Source organism: Manis javanica, chromosome 11 (assembly GCF_040802235.1).
Source record: "Manis javanica isolate MJ-LG chromosome 11, MJ_LKY, whole genome shotgun sequence".
Lineage (NCBI taxonomy): Eukaryota > Metazoa > Chordata > Mammalia > Pholidota > Manidae > Manis > Manis javanica.
Window position 1 is genome coordinate 19,516,671 of NC_133166.1, and position 25,486 is coordinate 19,542,156.

At 37.8% G+C, this 25,486-nt stretch overlaps 1 protein-coding gene across 2 annotated transcripts in view; it reads right to left on the reverse strand.

The window, feature by feature from the left end:
• The window catches only part of UVRAG (UV radiation resistance associated), a 328,593-nt gene extending 303,390 nt beyond the window's left edge, over positions 1-25,203 (reverse strand). Inside the window, exon 1 of one of the 2 annotated variants that reach the window (XM_073215998.1) lies at positions 24,882-25,203. In XM_073215998.1, the coding sequence (XP_073072099.1) occupies positions 24,882-24,998 (117 nt within the window). In that variant the 5' untranslated portion in view covers positions 24,999-25,203. The remainder of the gene's footprint in view (positions 1-24,881) is intronic. The other variant, XM_073215999.1, reaches the window with a different exon arrangement.
• Positions 25,204-25,486: the final 283 nt, after the last annotated feature.

The window sequence follows — 25,486 nt, forward strand, 5'->3', positions numbered from 1 at the left end:
TCAAACAATCCTTCATGACTACAGCGGGCAAGAACTAGAAACGCTCATTCCGTCCTTGAATCAAGGAGCACTACTGGAATCAACTGCCAAAAATGTTAGAAGGTTTCAGGACTTACTATACATTGTACTGTTGACATCTACTGAATAAAGGATGTTCTCTCACTAAGCACCAAGTGTTTTAAGGTTTCAAGAAGTTCTCCAAGAACAATCTACTTCTTTCATCATTTGTTTATCCATGTTTGCTCAGTGCTTCTGCTAAGTATTAGCCAAAATCTAGTCATTTATATTTAGCTGTGTAAATCTACATTAAATGCTGTAGTATATTGTGGAATGTACTATCTATCAAGATGCAGAGAACATTGTTTTGGCATGTCAGAGCCTTATTTGGTTAGCAGACTGCATGTGTTGGTAATTTTTAATCCAGTTATTTTGATGCACTGCAAAAGAAATTCAGTTTATATGATAAATCTGAAAAACCCATAATGAGATAGGACTTATAAAAATTTACAGTAATAATAATAATAAGTAATAATAATAATAATAAGTAATCTTCCTGTATTCCCCACTAAGCATTCACACATGGATCAAAGGTAATTAGTGTTTCTCTGGAACTGTTTTAGTTGTTTTGCAGCAAATGGTATTCCCGAGATAAAGCTGCTGTTTTATAGCTCATTTCCCTTCTTTAGTATTAGAGTGTGTGTGTTTTAACTTGAGAACTGACTGTTGCTTAAGAAGTTTTCTTATGGCAAAAATAATGTAAATAATTTACTATGATCTGAATTTTGCCAGGAACTCATTTATTATTAAGGTTATCACTTATTAATAATAATTTTTCTGTTTTTGTCCTTTATTAAAGTTGGTAACTGTTATTAGTAAAAAAAAAATTCAGCGGATAAGGGACTCTCTTGTCCCCTCCTGGCGTGAGCCGGGAGCTCTGTCCTTTCACTGTATCTCTAAATAAAAGCCTGTACCTTGCTCTCCTACCTTGACTGTTTGTGAAGCTCATTCTTTGGCTCCGCAAACAAGAACCCAGCATCATCTTTGGGGGCTCGTCTGGGATAACTTCAGAGGTGAATATCGGCATCCAAGCCTGCCTTTTCTTTTGCTGTCCTTATAGATGGAAGCCATCTGTGGCACACAAAATCGGGCGTTGTCAGCCACTTAAATGGGACTAGCCTGGCTGCCGATCTCAAAGTCTCAGGCGACAGGTTCCCCTGCGTCTCCCTCAGTGGATCCCCTGTCTCCCTTGGGAGCCAGGAATGTCAGCTGAGTGGAGGCCAGGATTTCCTTTCAGAGGCATCTCCTCGGATGTGAGGGACCGAGGAAAGCCGTGGGCAACTGCGAGAGTCTAGGCTGAGGCTGCACTTCAGCAACTTCTCAAGGGCCCGTGTGCCTGGAATCAGACCCCGACCGCCCAACTGGGTATCCATGAGGAGCATCTCTCTTTCTCTGTCTCTGACTTCCAGCCTGCTTCCTCAGGCCGCCCTGGCCTCAGTGAGGCAGGGGGCATTCCTAACTCTCTCCTAACTTCATCAATTTCACGGAACCCGATGCTCACCACCACAAGGTAGGAGATCCACGCTCTGCTCTTATTCCTAACTAAATGCTGTACTTTTTATCTGATAAAAATGTGTCTGGGCACCCATTAGCCACTTAAAAGACGATTAGCGTTGGCTACCAGTCTTAAGTCTCAGGTGAAAGGCTTCCCCCTGTCTGCCGCTCCTTGACCCCCACCTCCAAATGGAAGGGAATGTTGGGGAGTGGCTGAGCCGATTTCCTACTTTCCTATCCTAATCTGCGGACTCCGAGAGCAGACTGGACTAGTAGACAGTGGTCCTTGGATCTCGGCTCCAACCGATTGATCCGACGGCGCTGAGTGAACTTCCGGCTAGGCTACTGCCTATGCGAGAGTCACAGATGACACCTGACCTCTTGTTTCACATAGATCAGATTTCTTACAGTGGGTGACTAGCGGGATAATTTCCAGGCAGTGGCAGAAACTGGTGTTTGAGAGTATAGGCCCCCCCACACCCCCATAAATGTCTGTGGCAGCCCCTGAATTTTATTTCTGGCCTTAGCAAAAAGTTCCCTTGCTCTCCATTCAATGCAGTCCTCTTAGGCCTGCGCCACTTTCTCCTGTGTAATGTAAATGATGTCTGTAAAGTAATCAAGCTGAAACCTGAGACCAACATGTAAATGGCTCTATTCTGTTGATCTCCTTTCCTTAGAGGCAGTCGTCCTAGGGCTAGACATTTCCTTTTCTGAGCCCCAGGAAAGCAAGACAGGCTTGTGACTTAGATCAGGGCTCTGGAACCAAGAAGTCACACAGTCCCTGCACTTGTCAGACAGGCAGGGAGCGTTCAAGGAAAGCTCGTGCAGAGAAAACTAGGGAAACTCCCAAAAGGCGTAAGTAGGAGCACACTGGTAAGGTCCCACTAAATCCAGAGCTCCGAGGTAACTCTTGCTTAGTGGGAAGGCAAGAGGGGAATCAAGGCAAGGTGCAGGCCACGCTGGTAAGGAGTGGTTAAGTCCAGTAGGCCTGGCATAGGAGGTGATTGACCAATGTCACCTAAGCTCCAAGGCGAGGGGACGCCCTCACAGAGAGAGAGGCTGACCAGGTGCTGGACACCTGTCTCTCTCTTTCAGGTGGGAGCATCCTCTTCAAGGTTAAAGCCAGACACGCCTCTGGCGTGCATTCTAAAGAACTGGGAGCAATTTTGATCCCCAGACCCTGAAAAAAAGTGCTTTATCTTCTGCACCCAAGCCTGGCCTCCATACAAAGTCTCTGATTGGAGAGGCTTGACCCCTGAGAGAAATACATAATAAAGTTATGCAGCTAAATTTATTTTAATGCAAGGAAAATAGTCAACAGTACCGTAAACTATAATGCGGAACTAGTTTTCTAAATTATTTTAGTGGAAATCTATTCTACTTATTGGGTTCATTATCTTCAAAAATTGAGAGGTTTTTAAACTAAACTCCCTGAAACAGAAGAAAGTTATCTTCTGCAATACAGCCTGGCTTTAAATGACTGGAGCTAGAACTGTGCTTGCATTTCATTTCCAGCCACCTAGAGACACACAGTCCCTATCAGTTCAGAGCCTTCATCGGCCCTGCTAGTCTGGGGCCATCTAAACCTTAACCCAGTTATTTAAACTGCTTGCCTGTAGAGTGTATTCTTGAAAACTGAGATACTTTTAGTCATAAGCTAAAAAGAAAGGCAATTGGGTATCAGTAACTCAAATCTCTGTATCAGTTTATCTGTCTGTGTATATGTTCTTTTTATGAAGAGTGTTGCTAACTGTAGTCATTATGTCTCCGTCTGTGTATTTGTGTGTCTAAGTGCATAGATGATTTTTCTACCTCCAGATGGTATTAATGGAATTGATTTAAAGACAAGCGCTTGTGAAAATTAGGCATTCTAAAACTTCCAGAGAATTCGAATGGAAAATATTAAGCATTAATGCTAATTTAAGTTGAACTGAAATGGACATGTCCTTATGGTTATCAGCTGCCTAAGTTTACCTAAAGTCATTTAAGTTGATGTTACCTGCTAAATCTCTCAAGAATAAAATGCTTAGAGGCTTGACTTTGTCTAATATTCAGTAGAGATTTTGTAAGCAGTCTAGCATAATTGTTAAGAATGAGTAAACTAAATGTAGCAAGTGAACCTCTTAATAATAATTGTGTGTTACAGTGTGTATACCTACCTACAGCTTGAGAATCTTTGTGGTAACCTAAAACCTTAAAGTTTTGCTAAGTTAAGAAGATATACTTTGTGTTTAGTGAGAAATTGTGTTGTAAAGCTCGTGGTTACAGAAATTATAAAATGTTCATAAATTTGTCAATCCAAAGCATGCTAGTGTAACAGTTTACAATAGTCTGCTTCTCAGTGTTTACTAAAAATTAAGGTACCTAATAGTTTTAAGTTCTAATAGTTAACTCTGATATGTTCCAGAGGGCCCCTGGAGAAAGTATTTGGCTAATTTGGTATTTATCTGATATATAATTACCTGCTTAATTACCTGGAAAGCTCTGTCAAAGGGAATGATGCTAAACTTTGTTACTGAATGTTTTGTGTTACAGAAATATCAGAATTTCCTTATGTCAACTGTCTTACAGTAAGCTCTCATCAGATCTTTAACCATTGTCATTTGTAAGTCTTTTGTCATTTATAGTCACTGTTTTATTACTCCTAAACTAGTAAAGAACTAGATTTCAGCAGAACAGGTATTGGTTACATAGGATTAAGTAAACTAAGAAAGATGATTTTGTGGCTTTTTGTTTCAAATGTTGCTGATAAAGTGTTTTAAGCTTTTTCTCTTAAGCTGACAAGTTTCATGAATGACAATACCTTTATAAACAGAATTGAAACACTTATCTTTCTACCTGACCCTTCAAGAATTTAAAAGCTTTCAGTATTTTTATATTTCATGGCAGTATGTTTATTTGCAGAAGTTCAATAAGAATCTACTTTCCTTGTAAGAGGACCAATTAAAAACACAGGTTATACTACCAAGGCTTTGACTGGAATGTCATACCTGAGAGACACGTGCATAAACTCAGATATGGGCAGCTTTAAGGAACTAAGGTTGACTTTATAAAGCCAACAAAGCCCCTTGGAAGAACTGGCCTGTTACCTTGCTTACAGGGTTCCCAGCAGCCTTACCAGGTGAGTAAGGAAGGTCACTTCCCGGCAGGTGCAGGAACCTCAGGATGTCTTGGACCTCGAGAAGAGAGGAATTCACCCAAATCTACAGGTACTGCTGGCAAAACCTGATGGCAAGTCTGGCTTGGCTGTCCGGCCTCAAGAGGCCTTTAAAAGTTCAATCTGAAATTCCTTACAAAAATTCCAGCAAAGCACATTTAAAAGAGCCTATGTAATCAATTGCTCTTCTTGCTGCACTTATGCAAATAATAAAGTCAACTGTTAATTATTTTCTTAACCTGGTTACTTTAATAAAAATGAGGGTGATTTTAGAGAAAAGTATTATTTCAATAATGCAGCCTTATCCATACTAAATCCTAATACTAGTCATTGGCACATAAACTAGATACAGAATTCTAGCTTCTTTAAAATATCTAGCTATGATTTTCCAAATGTTTTAGTTTTCTCCTATCATTTCAATTGAAGTTTTACTATTTCTAGTTCTCATATTCAACCATGCATTCTTAATTTCATCAAGTTTGTCCTTCCAGAATGGAAAATCCAACTCCAGATATTGCTACTTAACTTAATAACATGATTTGTTCTATCTTGCCTAGAAGCCACAAAACTGTAAATAGTAATAGAAATGGAATCTGGAATAGAAGTGCCCAACCTTCCGAGGCTCTCTCAAATGACCACTGATGGAGACCTAGCTGCACCCCTTACTGCGCCCCCTCTCAGCATGAAGCAGGCAGAGCGGTCATCGCCCCCTTTCCCTAGCAGCAGCTAGGGTCTCTAATGAGACAGGGACCGTGGATGTAGTCAGAGAAGGATGAGGGCCTCCGGTGGAGGCAGGGCGAGATATTTGCAGTCAGAGCAATGTTAACTATATGCAAGGAAACCCCCCTGCTAAAACTCGATGTTAAACATTGAGCTCTAGAATCATTCTTCAGTGAAATCAGTTAATGTTCCTCAGATAAAGAAGAGTAGCACATGCTTTATTATGCTAACCATTTATAATCATGTGTAAGGTTCTCTTTAGCATGCTAAAAGGCCCAGGCCTATGTACTGTCTTTCTCCTTCAGATCTTAAGAAGTGTTTTGGAAACTAGGCAACTAATTTAGCAGGTAAGCCCAGGCTTAAACAACACAGTAAAAGGCAGGAAGGATTCCACCTTAAAGATAAGATTGCATTTTAATACCCAAGAAGTTAAGACGTTAGAAATTCTTAACTTACTCTTTAGCAAACAATACCTCAGCCCACCTTGGGGGGCTAAGCAGGTGGCCTTGTTTCCTGTGCCCCCAGACCAAGATGCTGGTATCTCAGGGAGAAATCATCAGAGGAAGTTGCTTGTGTTAAGTTCATTCTAAATATTCAGAGACCACTTAACAAGTCCATACCCCTAAGTTTTTTTCATGTTCTCGAAAAATCCTCAGCTACCTATAAAACCCCCTAGACAACGCACCACTATGGACTCACTTGTCCCCTCCTGGCGTGAGCCAGGAGCTCTGCCCTTTCACTGTATCTCTAAATAAAAGCCTGTACTTTGCTCTCCTTAAAAAAAAAAAAAAAAAAAATTCAGCAGATAAGCAGCCAAACGTGGGACTCCCAGTTTCCTCCAGCGGACTTTTTGTTTAGAACGGTCCCAATTCTTCCCCTTTCCTCCGTTAACAGAGCACTCCTCTCCGCTGTTCTCCCCAAATGCTTGTGATTTTGCCATAGCTTGCTTGTTCCAAAATACAATTCTCTGCTGTTACCAAATAAACCTATTTTGCTGTTAAAATAACTTTTATTTTTAATGTTAACAAGGATGAAGAGAAAATTGACAAAAGAAATAAGGTCAAAGGACACCTAGGGAAATATATACAGTAGCCATCAAAAAAGAAAGTGTGAAAGTGTGTGTGTGTGTGTGTGTGTGTGTGTATATAAAACCTACCCTATACCTTATATCAAATCCCAGATGGCTTAAAAATATCTGAATGTGAATAATTTATGCAGAAAATACCAAAAGGAACCATAAAGAATTATTTTATAATCTTAAAGGTCTAAGAATGACAGAACTCAGAAGCTATGAAAGAAAAAAAGTAATTTTAAGTGAATAATAAATCCCATTTATTATTCATCAATAAAAATAAATATGAAATAATTTTTATTTCATAAAATGTTTTTAATTACACATGGCAAAAATTATCATATGCAAAGTCAAAGGAAAAAAACTCACATAAAATTTTTTATTTACATAACAAAGACAACTTCACTAAACCATAAAAAGTTCCTATAAATTGGTAAGAAAAAATCCAACAACCCAAAAAAAAAATGGCAAAGTACATTAATAAATAATTCACAGAAAAGGAAATACAAATAGCTCTTGAACATGAAAAGGCTCTCAACCTCACTCATATAGAGAAAAATGCAAATTAAGACTACACTAAAATTGACACAGAACAAGAAGTCTAATAACATATTCAGAGGCCAGGCATTGGCAAAATAGTCACTTTGCTGAAGAATAAAATTGGTAAAACCTCTACAGATTGCAGTCTGGCAGTATCTACCAAAATTACAGATGTATGTAATCTTTGATCCAGCAATTCCACTTCTGCATTTGTGTAAAAAATACCCCTAGAGATATGCAATATAATGTATGTAATACACTACTGTTTGTATTAGCAAGAAACTGGAAATAAGTTAAATGTCCATCAACAGGGGACTAGCTAAACTGTGGTGTATCCTACCTACAGTGGAATACTAAGTAACCATAACAAACAAATTATGTGGCAGCTCCTGGAGCACTGATATGGAACAATCTGTAAGATACACCATTAGTTTCAAAAAAAATGTATACAAGTTTATATGGTCAGTGATTTAACAATGTTACCAGTTGTGTAGGGAAAAAGAATATAATTACATAATTACTGGGGATACATAAAATATAACTGAAAACACTGGTTGCCCCAGGGAAGGGACAATGGGTATTTGGGGCACAGAGTGAAAACTCTTCATTGTATCCTCTTATCTATCTGAATCCATATGAATATATTATCTACTTTTAAAAAATAAAACTAAACTTACATTAAAAAAAGGGGGCGGTGGCAACCAACCTCTAGCACAGGCATCTGTGAGAGCCGTGACCCACATAGGGTGACTTAGTAGTAAGAGCTCAAACTGGAGCCAATAATCCTGAGCTCAGGTGGTTTTACAACTCACTAGTGGAAAATCACTTTCTCTCTGAACTTGTTTCCCTTTCCATAAAATGGAAATTATTTCCCGCATGACTAACTCTATGAGTTATTTTAAGGATCACATGAAATAATGGATATACAAGCTCTCTGAAAATTTATAAAGTACTTTATAAATTACAAATTTACAGAAATAGGGATGTAAAAAAAGGGATGTGGTTATCAGTGTAAAATGATGAATTGGTTTATGCATTTCTAATTTAAACTTGAGACAGATTTTAGAATTCATTTATCTAATTAGAGGTAATAACGTCACAAGAGTATAACAGATCTATGAAGGTCAAACATTCAATATACAGAATTACACAACTGCAGAACTGGAAAAGTTCCTGAAGGTCATCTAAGGCAGCCATTACTACTCAGTATTGCGTGGGAACTTGGAAATGCAGAATCTCAGGTCTCGCCATAGACCTCTTCAATCAGAATATATATTTTAGCATTTCCCCAGGTAATATGCATGCATATTTTAAGTCCAATAGCACTCATCTAAGCCAATTTACTCATTTTCAGATTATAAAATTGAGGCCCTAAGTAAAAAGAAGTTAGCCATGCTGACACTGTTAATAAGCAGCAAAATCAAGATTTAGACCCAGGCCTAATATCCTAGGCCATGTGTGCCTGTACACCATGTACTTGCTTTCCAGGCACCCCTCTGAGACATCAGATGTCCCATGCCCCCATCCCCATTTCTAATCAGCCATACACACCTCCAATTCTTTCTTCACAATACCTCTGGCATAAATTTCTTCTAATACCTTTCATTTATTGCCCCAAAGCTATCGTTGTTTACACTATGAAAAAGCAGCTTCCTTCTCTTATGCATGTATCCACTTACTCTTCTGTAAATAAGAACTCACAAATAGTAAGCACTATATAATTCCTTAAGAAGGTGCAAGCCCGTTTTAAAAAGCATTAAATGTTAACATACTGAATTCACGCAGAATTTGTTTGAAACGTACCAACAGTAACTTGGTAATTCTAACCCAGAATCTTAATGTGTTCACTTCCACTATTTCTTTCCCTTATCTCCTCTTTGCCTCAGGACTAACCCGGGTTGCCTTTATCTAACAAGGGCCTCTCACTACTACCAAGCTTTACTAAATAAAGCCAAAGGCCTAATTCTACTTTCTAGTGCCATCTTCTAACCAATCTGTCCCAATATACTCTCAATGTCCACGAACATTCTCTTATCTTCCTAATTCTCTCCTGTACACTGTACCCTAACAAACCAAAGTATTTCAATATTTTTTGAGTACCCATGATATGCCAGAACTATACAATAAAACAGAAATCTGAACACTTCTACATGGCTTTCCTACATACATTCAAGAAAATTCACAGCCCTCATCTCTGCCCCATTTCCACTCTGCACCAAGAAGTGTTAACTTTCACTTGGAATGTAACCTCTCTATGCTTCAGAAGCATCCCAGTGAAATGGAGCTAATAATGTTTGTACCTCATGGAGTTGTAATAAGAAGTAAAGGGAGTAACTGTGAAGTGCTTAAACACAGCAGCTGGCACATGTAACAGTCAATGATGTTACTAGTATCACCAACCTCCCTAAAGTTTCCTCAGTCTTCAATGGTCAGTTTCCCTGCAGCTTCAATGTCTATCAATCTAACTCAAACCGTGCTGGCTTGTGAAGGGAGACACAAAGATGAAATTGTATTTGAAATCCAACAAGTAAACAGAGTAAGACAGTGGGAAACTGAATTTAAAACCAGAACAGATGGGTATGAACTCTAGCTCATCCATGGTCTTTCCTGGGCCTTCATTTTCTCACCTATTAAATGGGGGAAACAATTCTAACTACCATGACTAAAAATATTATGAGATTGGTTTTTAAAGAGATGAGCTACTAAAAATACAAAGCAGCACTGCAAAATATTAAAAAGGTAGGCTATTTCTATGGTGGTATGTGAAAATGAGCCACAAATCTTGACTGGAGGAAAATATGGCAGCAAATGGTAATCACAAAGTTAGACTAAAATGATTACCTACAATTAAGTAAACAAACATGAAATCTTTCTAACCTAGGCTCCAGAAACTCTACTTTTGAGCTCTCCTTCCTGATCTCCCTGCCCCAATCATCACCCCCAACCAGGATGATCCTTTCTCCCCTCTGTGCCATGACCATTCTGTGTACATGCCACCATTATAGCAATTACCACAATCGTGCTCTTTTTACTGTGTTCATATGCCAAAAGAAGGGTGATCCCTAAATACAGAAACCGAGTTATATTCCTCTTGATACCACACCAATGAGCAAATCATAGACAAGATTGGCTATTTCACTGAGCCATACAAGACAGTACCCTATGTGTATGATTACATTTAGTTACATTTTATACATACCTCTTAATAGCACATATTTCATCACAACTCTTTGCTCTTCTATAGCCTCAATGACTATAAGACCTTTAAGTACTAAAAATCTTTTTATCCCAAGCAGCTATTGTGCAACCACACAGATATTCAATGTTTGTTCACTGAACAAAGGAATAATGAATGAGTAAATACCACTGCCTCACAACTCAGGCCTCAATTCTCTCTTATTTAGAAACTTGATGAGAAGTCTTCTCACTACCAGTCTCTCCTCAAGACTATCCTCCCACTCTTCCTTACGGTACAGTGCCAAGGGCAGACTGGGAAATGCAGAGGGAATGTTAGGAGCTGGGAAACCATTGTTTTGCTACATCATAGCCAAGATTGGCTGAGACAAGAGTCATCAATGGATGATACATCTCGGGGAGGAGCAGGATATATGTATGATCTCAAAGCATCTCCCTATGCACTATTCATTAGCTGCAAGAGTACACATGCACATGCATGCACATACAATAGAATTAGAAAGTTGAGAATCAGATAAGATCTTGACCAGGTGACCAAAATTAACATCATCAGTGAGGGACAAATGGACATCATGCGCCTCCAGAACTTATACCTTGTAAAGGACACATCACACATATGAAATATTTCAATTAAGAACACATACTCTGAAGCTAATCATGAGGAAGCATCAGATAAACAGAAAATGAGGAATGCTCTTTTTTAAAAAGGGATGAGGGGATCCGTATTATGATATTAACATTTTTTAAAATAAGACAAAGAAAAACTGGAAATGTTTTACCTTAAAGAACTAAGATATCTAAATGAATACTTGACCCTAGACTGGATCATGAACAGGAGGAAAACTTCTATAAGGGATATTATGAGATCAACTGACAAATTAGAATATGAACCAAAGATTAGATAAAAGTATTATATCAATGTTAAATATACTTTAGTTGAAAACTAAATGTGAAAAGAGAATATATCTATTCTAGGAAATATCAACTAAAGTATTTAAGAATAAAAGGTCATAATGTATATAACTTCAAATGATTCACACACACATAACACTTACCTATGTTCACATGTACAGAGAAAGAGAGAATTTGCAAATTATAAAGCAAAAGGAATAATGTTAACAAGAGATAAATCTGGGCAAAGGGCATAAAGGTGTTCTTGTACAAGTTTTATTTTTATAATTTTTCAATAAGCTTGAAATTCTTTCTAAATAAAAAGTTTAAAAGAAAAAGAAAAACCAAATCCTAATTAATGTAATAAGACAAGAAAAGGTATACATATTGGGAAGGAAGAAATAAAACTGTTTTTGTTCACAGGTGACATGATCACCCATGCAGAAAATCTGAGAAAATAACAAAAACTCCTGGAACTAATAAACAATTATAGCAAGGTTGAGGATAAAAGGCTAATATATAAAAGCCAATCTATATACCAGCAATGAGCAAGTGAAATTTTAATTTAAAAACAATAGCATTTATATGAATACCTCCAAAAAAATGAATCTAACAAAATATGTATAAAATCTATATGAGGAAAAGTACAAAATTGATGAAAGATATCAACAAAGAACCAAATAAATGGAGATATATTACATATTCATGTATAGAGAGACTCAATACTGTCAAGATGTAAATTCCTCCCAACTCGATCTATAGATTCAATGCAATTCCAATCAAAATCCCAGCAAGTTACTTTGTGAATATCCATAAATTGACTCTAAAGTTTATATGGAGAGGCAGAAGACCCAGAATAGCCAACATACTATTAAAGGAGAACAAAGTTAGAGAATTGACACTACCAACTTCAAGACTTACTATAAAGCTAGAGTAATCAAGACAACATGTTTTTGGCAAGAGAATAAACAAATATATTAATGGAACAGAATAGAGAACCTAGAAATAAGACTATAGTCAACTGATCTCTGACAAAGGAGCAAAGAGAGTCTCTTCAACAAATGGCGCTGGAACAACCAGACAAAATAATAAATCTAGGCACAAACCTTATACCCCTCATAAAAATTAACTCAAAATGGATCACAGACTTAAATGTAAAATGCAAAACTATCAAACTCACAGAAAAAAACATAGGAGTAATCTAGGTGACCTTGGGTATGGCAATTACTTTTTAGATACAATACCAAAAACACTCTACATGAAATGAATCATTGATAAACTGGACTTCATTAAAATTTAAAACTTGTACTCTGCAAAAGACAATGTCAACAAAATGGGAAGATAAGCCACAGACTGGGAAAAAAATATCTCTAATACACATCAGACAAAGGACTGCTACCCAAAATATACAAAGAAATCTTAAAACTCAACAACAAGAAAGCAAAAACAACCCAATTGAAAAATAGGCCAAAGACCTTAACAGACACCTCAACAAACAGGTATAGCAAATATGTTCATGAAAAGATGTTCCACATCATTTTTTAGGAGGAAAATGTAAACTAAAACAAGATGCTACTATACACACCTATTAAATGGCCTAAACCCAGAACACTGACAGCACCAAATGCTGGCGAGGTTGTGGAGCAACAGAGACTCTGATTCATTGCTAGTGGAAATGCGAAATGATACAGCCACTTCAGTTTGAGTTTTTCTTATAAAACTAAACATACTCTAACCACACATTCCAGTAATCATGAACCTTGGTATATATTGAAAGGAGTTGTTTATTCCTACTATACAACATCCTAGAAAAAACAAAACTATGGAAATAATAAAAAGATCAATGGTTGCTAGGAGTTAAAAGGGACGGAGAGATGAACAGGTATAGCACACAGGATTTTTAGGGCAATGAAACTCCTTTGTATGATACTATATTGGTCAATACATTTCATTATACATTTGTCCAAAACCACAGAATGTATAATACCAAGAGTAAATCCTAATGTAAACTATGGACTTGGGTGATAGTGATTTGTCAATGCAGGTTCATCAACTGTAACAAATATACCAGTATGGTAGGGTTATGTTGATAATGGGGGAGGCTACGCATGTGTGTGGACAGGGGTATTTGGAAAATCTCTGTACCTTCTACTCAATTTTGCTGTGAACCTAAAAATCCTCTAAAAAATAAAGTCCATTTAAAAAAACAAAAAAGACTATCTCCCCTCTGCCTACTGGATAATGTTCAAATTCCAAAGCATGACCTACACAGCCCCTCATAATCTAATCCCAAACTACACCTCTCCAACTCATTTGTTTCCACCATCCTTCTCCAAACTCCTTAAACTCCAGCCTCACTTAATTATCTGCCATTTCCTTTTACATCTTACCTCTCTTTATTCAAGCTGTTCCCCAGGCTAGAATGCTTTTCCTTTTCTTTCCCACCTCAGTATTCTGCTCAAACCATCTCTCATATTAAACCAAAATGGGTTGCTGAGGTAGCTGCTTTAATCATTAGATTATGAGTCTCCCCAGCCCAAGGATAAGGACAGTGCCTTATTTATCCTGCGTCCTCATTGTGTGAAACATAGTAATAGTAGTAATGACGGTGGCAACAGCTAACATTCTGGGGCACCTACTAGGTATTTAGCAAATTTATGACTCACTTAATCCTTTCAACAACCCTACAGGGGTGATTTTGCCCATTTGATCTGAGACTTACTGAGGCACTAAGAGATTAAGTAACTGTTAGCCTGCTCAACCAGGGAATTGTGGGACCCAGGGATATGAACCCAAGCAGTCAGAATCTAGAATTCATATTCTTCACAACTGTGGTATACATGATAGAAACTCAAAAAATGTATCTATTAAACAAATGATAGTGTAGAACAGAGTCGAACACAGGATTTGAGGAATGAAAATGTCAGGGACAAAAGTAAAGCAACAGGCACACAGAGGTTAAAAATGTGCAAATGTGCACAGGGATACAATAACCCAATCTTCTCACTGTAAAAGTTAAGAGCCAAAGACCGGAACAAAGTGTTTTCCCAAAGTTACGTTACTTACAACCAGCCTTATAAGTCTTCCTACACAGCATATTAAAGGAATAATTACTTGTTTTAAAAAAATTGTAAAACCTTGGGGAAAGGGGCTGTGAAATGGGTGAAGGGATCAAAAGGTACAAACTTCCTGTTTTAAAAATAAATCATGGGATTCTGCATCTGTGGATGTTTTGTTGCCCTTGTCTAGCTCAGATTAATACTTAGTCTATAGGCACACGCCTGATCATCTATATTTGCCCTCTTACAGCACTAAACTATGTTTTCTACCTTTATCTTGCATCTCCCTACCACTTCAGCATTTTATTAAAAATAATAATAATAATAATAATAAGGGAGAAATGTGGGATTCACATATAAATCAAGTATAAAAATCAAATGAATAATCATATCTGACTTGATTATTTATAGTTCATGATGCGTGATCAAAACCGAAAGTTTCTGTGATATGACTGCCCTTGCACTGTTCACCATGTAAGAACTTATTCACTATGTAAGACCTTGTTCACCATGTAAGAACTTGTTCGTTACGCTTCAGAAGATTGGAGACTGTTGAGAATTAGGCTTGGGGTTGATTAATGATTGTGCATTGAGTCCCCTATACAGAATTTTATTGTTGTTAACAACCATCTGATCAATAAATATGAGAGAGGTCCTCTCAAAAAAAACAAACAAACAAAAAAAACTCGCTCGATGCTTTAAGGCTTCACTTTACACAGCTACCTTCAAGATTCAATCTCTTGTAAAATCCATTGAGTTTTTTCATCTGTAGTCAAGCTTCCACTTATTGATGTCTCAGCTTTGCCTGTCAATGAGTAAAATTGATTTTATACTGCAAACTGTCAAAAGAAATAAAGAAAAATAGTTTGAAAGCAAGAAAGGAAAAAAAAAGAAAAAGAAAGAAAAAGAAAAAGAAAAATAAATAAATCATGGGAATGTAATGTACATTTGGGGACTATAGTTAGTAATACTGCATTCCATTTTTTAACTAGACAATAGATCTTAAAAGTCCTCATCACAAAGAAAACAATTGTTATTAACTATGTACAGTGACAAATGTTAGCTAGACTGATTATGGTGATCATTTCACAATATATGCAAATACCAAATCATTGTGTTGTATACCTGAAGCTACTATGTTATATGTCAATTATAGCTCAATAAAATAATAAACAAAAAACCTAAAACCAGACGTTGTATAATGACTCAGAATAAAAATGAAATGCAAATTTTTAAATAAAGGAAAAAAATTGTAAAACCATATCCAAATATATTCTGGTATTCCAACAATAAGAGAAGTTGGAAAAAGACTTACATGAGAGCCTAATGCAGTATTTGGCACACAGCAGGAATAGAATAGCAATTAACGTAATTCTCAAATTTTTAAAAGAAATCTATGTTTACTTAGATCACTTGAGGTATCAATCTTACTTTGACATGACTTATCTAAAAATGCACTGTATATTTTGCTACTTCATTAAAGAAAATATTGAACTTTTTCTTGAAGTATAACATAATAATTGGGAGCAATAATTTTCAGCAATTTTCAGGTAATTTTAAAACAGCCAAGCTTGTATAATATCAACAATGTACCTAAGGTACAATTAAGAAATTCTGCAACTCTAGTGTCCCCATCTAATAATCAGACTGGTATCTTTTGATAGAAATACATGAATATCAAAAGTAAACCAGTCATTCCAGAATACTTGAACAGTTCTTTATTTTTATGTTTGTATTAAATATTTTTCATGTAGAATAAACTCCATTAAGTCAACTCATGAAAATAAGCCGGAAATATCTACTATATATATATATACAATTCCATAATGGGGCCAACTCAACCCTACAATGAGTATAGTCCTGTTAAAATACCCTAGGCCTACAATGAGCACCTATGGCCTACCTTCCTACCTTGTTTTGTGATCTGTTTTCAGAATGAAAAAATTAGAAAATCTTCCTCATATTGCTGTTTCTCAAATATACCCAGATATTAACATTTTAGTGGATGAAAGCAGTACCAATTTTCTCAATGACACTATTCTATTCATTCACTTAGGCAAAAAAGTTTTTCCATAATACTAAGTTATTTTCATGTTGTATTTTTAAAAGTTTAGTTTTCCTGTATTAGCTCTCATACCAAAAAAATGACTGGAATTTTGATAGGAAGTAATTCATATCCTCTGAAAGACATAAGTAGGTTGGAGGAAACAAGACATATAGTTTCTAATCCTGTGCCTAATATAATTCAGAAGGTACTTTATAAATCATCTGTTGAATAAACGACTGATTCAGTTTGACCTCTGAACTTAAAATTAGTTTTAACATAGGCTAATATGAACACATGAATTATTTACAGTTCAGAGCTAAACCCTCAGTCAAAAAAAGTATGTCATGTTAAAGAACACCAGGCTTTTCCTTGAGAAAAGAGATCATAAAAGTCTGATTTCCACTTTTACTTTTTGTGTCTTGTTTTTTCTTCTTACCCATGAGTCTACTGCCAAGAACCGAAGGTTACTGCCAGCTTCAGCATCCTGCTTTTCCTCATTATTTTCAGAAGTCTGACTTTATCTTTTAGGACATTCTAAAAACTATGGTGGGAAAAAATGCCAGACATTTATTTCAATGGACCAGCAAACAAACAGAGAAGCCTAAGTGCTAAGGTTCTAATACTCAGCTTTAGCATTATCTGTCTGGGCCTTTTAACCAATAAACACACTTGACTAGAGTCTTTAATGCCTAATAACATTACTAGCAAATGAAGTCTGTAGCAATGACTGCCAAATACTACACAAAATAAAATTCCTGATATCAAAACCCACCATCACCAGACAGTTGTTGTTTAAGAAATTTAAAGAGATTAAGAATCAGGACTTCTTAAGTGCAATATTCCAAAAAGGACAGGCATGGTTAAGTACCCGGGGACAAAACAGGAAGACTGACCACTTAAACTTCAGAGGGACATTCCAAAGTTTCATTCTAATTCACACCATAAAAGGGGATGTGGGAGTGGAGTCTGAGTGTTCTGCCCTAAAAAAAAGTTTAAAATACAGCCTTTCCCCCCCTTTTAGTTCTAGCCTAAAATCCCCAGAGCTGTGAGGATTATGCATCAAAGCACAAAGAGAACTTTAAGAAACAAGTTCTCAGAACACCCAGCCAAGTACAGTAGAACTGAGCATGAGACCCAGAATGTGGTCTGGTCTGGGCCACCGGCAGGAACTGCAGGACGCTCAATTCAGGTTTGTTAAGCTAATACTCTACTGATTCCTTGAGAGAGGGAAACACATGAACCAAGTCTATGGCCAGTGGAATAGTTTTACTTCTGAGAGCTTCAGGTTGTGCATCTGTAAAATTCTATGACTCAAAAACTACGTTTCCATCTTCAAATAAGATGGAATTGAGGTTATACAATACTAAACCAAGAAGGTGTACTATGAATTACGCCTTTAAAAATTTAACAATTATGCTCCTTTACCTGTACAATCTAAGAATACAACTGCTAAAACACAAGGCATCAAAAAAAATTTAACTCTGCCTAAGACTTCACTGACGTCATTAAACCTAAAACAAAGTACAAAACCTAAAATGTTTCAACTCCTCTCTTAGCATAGACCTGTCTTTAATTTTTCTAAAAAACCACTAGTTTGTGGCTGCTCTAATTTAAGTACATTAAAAATAACAAATATTCCTTTTTCCCCCATTAGTAATATGCCAGACAGGTAAAAATATAGAGATAATCAAAAATACACATTTGGAAACTATAAAAACCTGATTTTTTCATTTCTCCACACACTTCAGGCCCAACTTACTAGTTTCAATTCTGCTCTTGCTCTATTTCCAGTCAGTTTCACTTCTGAATTTTCTGCCACAAAGAACCGTGACCCTGTAGAGAAATCTTAAACACTAAATAAGAACATAGCTTTTCCTTTCAAAGGAAAGCTAAACACTTTCACAGGAAAAACAAATAAGCAAAAAAGAATCTTAAATTCCTGATGACATTTTGTCCCATAAAAATCATGATTCTAGGATGCTGATGTTTCCAAGTTTCTGAAGCTTCCTCATGTAGTTTCAGTTTTACAAGGACCAATGCAGCTCAAAAACTGCTATCATTTTATTTTATAGATATTGCATTTTTAAAATTTGAATCACAAGGAAGGGTCTCAATAAATATTTGAGGAAGGAATAAATGTACACAGCACAGTACTGTGCTGCATGGACATATATTCCCAATAAGATGTAACTTTTTTCTCTGCCTTCCAGTGGCCTTAGCAATGAAACAGATTTTTTTGAAAACATAATAAAAAGATGATTAAATTAGATTGACAAAATAAGTTATCTAACAGCATAAACACATAAGGGGAAAATACATATTAATACAGCTAAATTAAGCTTTATAAAGCTTCTATCAGTTTTTTTCTTGCATGTTGTTTCAATACCATTTCCCTCTTTAGGTTGTAAAGTTCTTCAAAAAAAAGACCCGCACACAAATAAAATTAAGATATAAAAATACATTGAGTTCTTACAATGTAACAAGTTCAATGCTAGGTACAGATGCCATGGGAAATAAACTATAAAGAATAATAGTCTCAAACCTTGAGGTTAACTTAAAACTTTCATTTTTCACCAGAACCCTGCAGAATGGGTGTCTATGGCAACTGGAATCAAAGGTCTGGACTACAGTCCCAGTGCTGACATTCTGTGTGACTTTGAGACAGTTACCCAGACCTTAGATTTCTCATCTGTAAGAGGAAGTGATTACTGATATAAATCTCCCATGCAGAAGAATTCCAAATTAATTTATGAAGACACTCTGCCCTCAAGGAGAGGGGACACCAATCCCACTCCTCAGGTGTGGGCTGCACACAGTGACTTCCTTCCAAAAGGACAGTATAAAATAGTGAACGGGAAAGAGTGACCTTACAGCAGAGAAATCTGACAACCACTGCCTCAGCCAATGATGATGGTTAACATCAACAGTGGTAAGTCATGTTAATAGTATGTACCCTTGATACAACAAGATGAAAATGGCACTTTACTTCTCTGGCCTTCCTCCCCAAAACCCATAGCCCCAGTCTAATCATGAGGAAAATAAAAACATCAGACTAATTCCAATACAGAGGCATCCTACAAAATACCTGACCAGTACTCAAAACTGTCAAGGTCATCAAAAAGAGGGAAAGTCTGAGTAACTGTCACAGCCCAGCTGAGGCTAAGAAGATGGAACAACTAAACACAATGTGGTTTGCTATTCAGGATGAGATCCCGGCACATAGAAAAGCCATTTGGTAAACACTAGGAATCCATCAAGAGATGAATGGATAAACAAAATGTAATATATACATATAACAGATTATTGCAGCCTTCTAATGGAATGAAATTCTGATACATGCCACAACAAAGATGAATGCTGAAAACATGCTGAATGAAAAAGGCCAGACCCAAAAATTTGAATATTATAATTCCATTTATAGTATTGTACCTACAATAGGAAAATTCATAGACATAGAAAGTAGAACCAAGTTTACCAAGGGCTAGAGAGAGGGAAGACTGGAGGGTTATTGTATAATGGGTACAGTTTCTGCTTGGGATGATGAAAAATTCCAAAAACAGACAGTGGTGATGGTTGTACAACATTGAGAAAGTACTTAATGCCACTGAATTGTACACTTAAAAATGGTTAAAATGGAAAATTTTATGTTATGTACATTTTACCATAATTTTTTTAAACTAAAGAAATCCAAAAATACTATGGACTTCAGTTAATAATAATATATCACTATCAGCTCATTAATTGTAACATATGTACCATACTAATCTTAAGAATAGGGGAAAATGTGGGAACCAATAACAGATCAAACTGATGTGTAAAAATAATCTTCAGAGAGCTGCCTACAATATGACATACGGGTCATTTGATAGAAACGGTGATCTGCATTCATCATGAGTGTGCTATTGCAAGTCCCAGATTTAGAATGCTTGACCATTTAAAAATAGAGGATTATGTGGTATGAATCTGAGAGAGTGTTAAGCATATTCTATTGAAATTTTATATTCAAATACCTGAGCAAAATAATAATAGGGGAAAATTGGTGTAGGGTATATGAGAACTTTCTGTATTATCTTCTCAATCTCAATTTTTCTACATGTCTAAAACTGTTCTAAAAAATAAAGTCTACCTAAAAAAATTTCAAGGGAGATAAGGGCTAGTAACACTAATATAGCTCACCTCCTTCCCAAAAAAAGGACAGGAAAAATGCTCCTCAAATTAATGAAAAACATGAGCAAGCAAACAAATTAATGCCAAGGACATGAATAAACAAGCAATTCACAAAAGAAATTAAAATGCTACATAAATCTATCCAAAGATATTAAAATTCATAGTTATGTGTCCTTAGCATAATGCTTGGTATACAATAAATGAACACATATATTATTTAAAGTATAATAAATAAATGCAAACTTAAAATATATACATATATATATATATACAGACTTTATATATTAATATTTATATATATGTAGATATTAGTATATCTACATAAAATCAGACTGGAAAACATTGAGAAAACTTATGATGGCCAAAGTTAACAAAAAATATGGAGAAACAGGTCCTGTTGTAATTTGGTGGTCATGGTGTAATACAAGTCTTTTTTAGTAAACACTATGCAGTATATTTTAAAGTTAAAAAAATATACATATATCTGTCCATCTATATATAGAGCGAGAGAGAGAGAATGAAAGACACATCCTTTCAGTGATTTCACTGCTCAAAATTCATCCTACAGAAATATTAGCAGGAATGTACAAAGATGCCTGTATATGGATAGGCACTGCAACAATGTAACAGTGGGAAACTGTAAATAGTCCAAAAGGCTACCAACAGGGGGTTAATTAAACAAACATACCTGTATATTATTATGCAAAATGTGGTAGAGGTAAACATACTGACATAGACACCTAAGAAAAAAACAAGTTGCAAATTTAAAAAAATTTTTTAAAACGAGGAGATTAAACCAGGTTAGGACTATTTAATCTGGGATCTTCCATTTATGTATATTTCAAGGGACCCAAACCTGCATGCAAAATTATGTTTATGTGTATATGTTAAGTGCATTTTCTGAGGAAAGGGTCTATTGCTTTCACCAAATTCTTAAAGAAATACGTGATTCCCTGGGAAGTCATTAAAACATCATGAGGAAAAAACCTCACAGCTCTGAGTATCTGAGAAACATAATTAGGTTACATGCAAGTGAGGAAGCCTTTGAGGAGGAAAAAAAAATTTTTCAATTAAACTTTCAAGGACAAATGCCTCTACCATAAAACACAAATTCTTTCCTAAAAAGTCCTAAACCTAAGCGTGTAAAGGAAGGTATCCTTCAGATGAGCTTATATTCACTAGTTAATCACAAACCTCAAGCAAAAATTAAAGAGCAAAACAGTCTTTAAAATGTGCAACTAGTTCACGCTTACAGTTAAAGTAAAATCATACACAAACAAAAAGAGGCAAAGTAGTCCCATTTGACACAGTCAAGTAGCTATTATGGACTATAGTTAGTACTCATACATGCAAAGGTTCAAGTGTTACACAGTCGTAACTAAACTTTTTTTTAAGCCAAGTGGATTAAAATAAAATTAGGTTAGGATTTATACGTAGTTTTGTGGGGTTTCTTTGAGCAAAAACAAAATAAGTATTTTTCTGGAGGCAGACTGGAGAAGGGGGTGCATTCCAATACCTTTGTAACTAATATATATTGAATTTGTGTTTTAAACACTGCAGCCACCAGAAACAATGGGACCTGATGAAGACTGGAATAAATGAGAAGACAATAGCAGGGATACTCTCTATCCTAAAATGAAAATATACTTAGAACAGTGGTTCTCAACCAGGAGTAATTTTGCCCCCTAAGGGACATCTGGCGACACCCAGACATTTTTGATTGTCAAATCTGGGCAGGTGCTACCAGTATATTGTGGGTAGAGGCCACAGATGTGGCTCAACACCCTATAGGCCCATCTACTCACCCAAAAAAATCAACAGGGCTGAGGTTGAAAACTACTGCCTTAGAAGTAGACTGGGAAACCACTGACTCTATACTTTGAGAGAATCAACTTAATCACAGAAATCCTGAATCAACAGGGTTTGTTTAGAAATAACACCTTATGAAATAGCATAGGATCTATTAAATTCAATTGAACTCCCAACTATCTACCCTTTTAAATTTTGCAAAAGCCATTGGCAAAAAAGGACAATGAATTTTCTTCTGTGTCAAAAACTGATCTCTTATGTCAGAAATCAGAATAGTGGTTCCTCTGGAAAGAAAGACAAGGTAGAGATGGGGGAGAACATTGCTGGGTCAGAGGGACACTTCTGGGGTAATAATTTTGTATTTCTAAATCTGGGTAGTAGTTATGTAACTTCACTTTGTGAAAATTCATCAAGCTGTGTACTAACAACAGGTATACTTAATCATATACAGATAACACTAACAAAAATGTTTGTTTTTTAAAATATTATGTATTTATATCCTAAAAACCTGAGCATTTTAACCCAGAAAGCTAAATGAATGTCAATTGCAAAACGTAAAAAGTGTTTTTTTTTATATAGGCTGCTTTCCAAGAATTCAAGAAGGATGCCACCCCGAGAAAGCTATAAATTCCACATTCAGAACTCTCACAGCATTCAGCCTCTATATATCCCTCTGCACAAATCTAAAACCTTGACAAGCACTTACAAATGCATTTGAATTTATTCCATGGACAGTTTGGATTATTTCCCCCAACTTTAAACTGTGAACTGTTTCAGAAAACAGGCTTTACGAAACAAATGACATTTTCTCTTTCCTAATCCCACATCTTCCCAACACTCTCCTAAATTAAATCCCTCTTGTCCCTCAACTCCCTAGGATTTCTCCAGGCTGCTTGAAACATGCCCACCATTGCCTCCCCCAGTATCCACTCTCACAATCCACCTACACACACACACACACACATACACACACACACACACACACACACACGCTGCTTGTAACATGCCCACCATTGCCTCCCCCAATATACACTCTCACAATCCACCTACACACACACACACACACACACACACACACACACACACACACGCTGCTTGTAACATGCCCACCATTTTCTCCCCCAGTATCCACTCTCACAATCCACCTACACACACACACGCGGAAATTCACCTTAATGCTCTTTCCAGAGGCTGGCCTACTCCCACCAGACTTCTACTCTCTCACAGCACCTCATAAATACAATCTAACCCTCACTACCTTCAAATTCTCCACAAACTCACTTCCCAACAGTACAACCAAACCAAAGCACATGCTCTCCCAGTCTTTTAAATCCTTTGCTACCACACAAATAGCTGCAAACAATTCAGCTCAATGGCTACCACTGTAGCTACTGTCTCCAACACACCTATGCTTTAGCACGCCACCACTTTACTGTATACAAATCCATCCCATTTCCCATCCGCCCTCAGCCCTCAGCCTCTGCTTTCTTCTTTATGAATCTTTCCTAAGTATATGGCAGAGATTGAAAGTTGGAGGAAAGGTTTGGAGGAACGCGCTCTATCCTGTATAAAGGTAATTGCTCAAGTCTCAAGCACACAACCACGTGCATGGGCTACAGGGTCAGACGCTGGGATTACTGAAGCCATTCACCAACTGCAAGCCTTCGGAGGTGATTTTACATCTTTAATCCTCAGTTTCCTGAACTAAAATGAGGAATAATAACAACAGCTATCTCATAGAGTTGTAACTCAATGTACTAGCCGTTGAGCACTTCGCACAAATGCAACATGGTAAACTCAATAACTGACAGGTTTTCTTAGGTCTTTTTAGAAGACAGAAAGTGAAAGACATTTTAAAAGTTTCCTAATGGTTGTTCCTGCAAATACAAAGTATTTTCTTAGGGGCTAGAAGGAGGGCAAGGCAGAGAAGGAGGGAAGAAGTACACTACAAGTATGTGGGTGATACACAGAATCTTGTCAGATCCCCGAAGGCACTGTTCTCTATTATTCCCCTTCAATGTGGATCCAAGAGACCGGAGCTAAAGGACCGGGGAATATGAATATATATACATTAAATCCTCCTTCACAGTCAGGTGAAGGAATGAAGTAGGAAAGCTCCCCCTTAATTGCTAAAATGCATTCCTTGGGGACTGAGAATTAGGAAGGTAATACTAAAGCCCCAAGGATTTATCTTCATGGTAAGGAGAAATTAAAAGTAAATGCTACAAATCCTAAAGACTCCTCAGGTCTCCAGCAGGTTTCTCCGCAAGGGGGTTGAGAAAAGAAAACTGCTTTCCGTGTCTCCCGTGGGAAACCAGGGCTTCCCCATGTCCCCTCCCAGGAGCGATAAGGGGGAGGGGTCTGCGCAAGGGAATCCCCAGCTCCCTACACTCACACCCGGCCCCCCATGGAGCTTCATGGGTCTCTTCCAGCCTCATTGCAGCCCACCTCCAGGAACGGGATTTCTCTTGGGACTTGGGGATCGCCCAGAGGTTCGACCATCGCCGGATCCCTCCCCTCGCCAGACCTGCAGACCGCCCTCCCCAGTAGTCCGAGTTCTCCCCAGCCACTTCTCCGGGTCTCCCGCCTAACACAGGGTCAGCGCGCCGCCCCCAGGGTCTCCTCACGAGCCTCCTCCCGGCCCTCCCGAGCGCCGCGAGCCCACGGGGTTACCTGCTGAAAAGGCAGCTCCACATGCAGGGCCCGGGAGGCAGAACCGGGAGGCAGCGCGGCGGCCGGGCCCGGGGGCGGTGGGGGCACCGGGCCCCCGACCGACGCTGAGGCGCTCATCCTGACCCAGGGGCCGCCAAGCGGCGGGGCTGGTGCTCCTCCGGCATCCGCCACCACCGCCCAGCCACCAGCCTCCGAGCCCCTGCAGCCCAGCAACCCGCCACCCGAGAGTCAGGACTGCTCTACCCCACCTCCGGCCGCCGCCGCTGGCTAAGGAAGAGCCATAATACCGCAGTGAGCCCCCACCCCGCCGAGACCTGGCTTTCTTATTGGTTCAGCTCCCATGGGGGCGGAACCCAACGACAAATAAGGGAAGCCCTATTGGGTAGCAGGTCTTTCCATCGCAGACCGGAATAGACTAGGGGCGGAGGGACCGGGGAATGGCCTAAATTGCGTCTGTCAAACTGGGGTAAAACCTGGGACGTTGCTTCTTTTTTCCCAGTCTAATTGGTTCTTTCACTACCACGAGGCGGGGTCTCCTGGTGGAACTGCAAGGGCTGTTGCTATAGGTCGCTGTCAGTTGTCAGTAAAGGGAAAGAAGGGCGAGG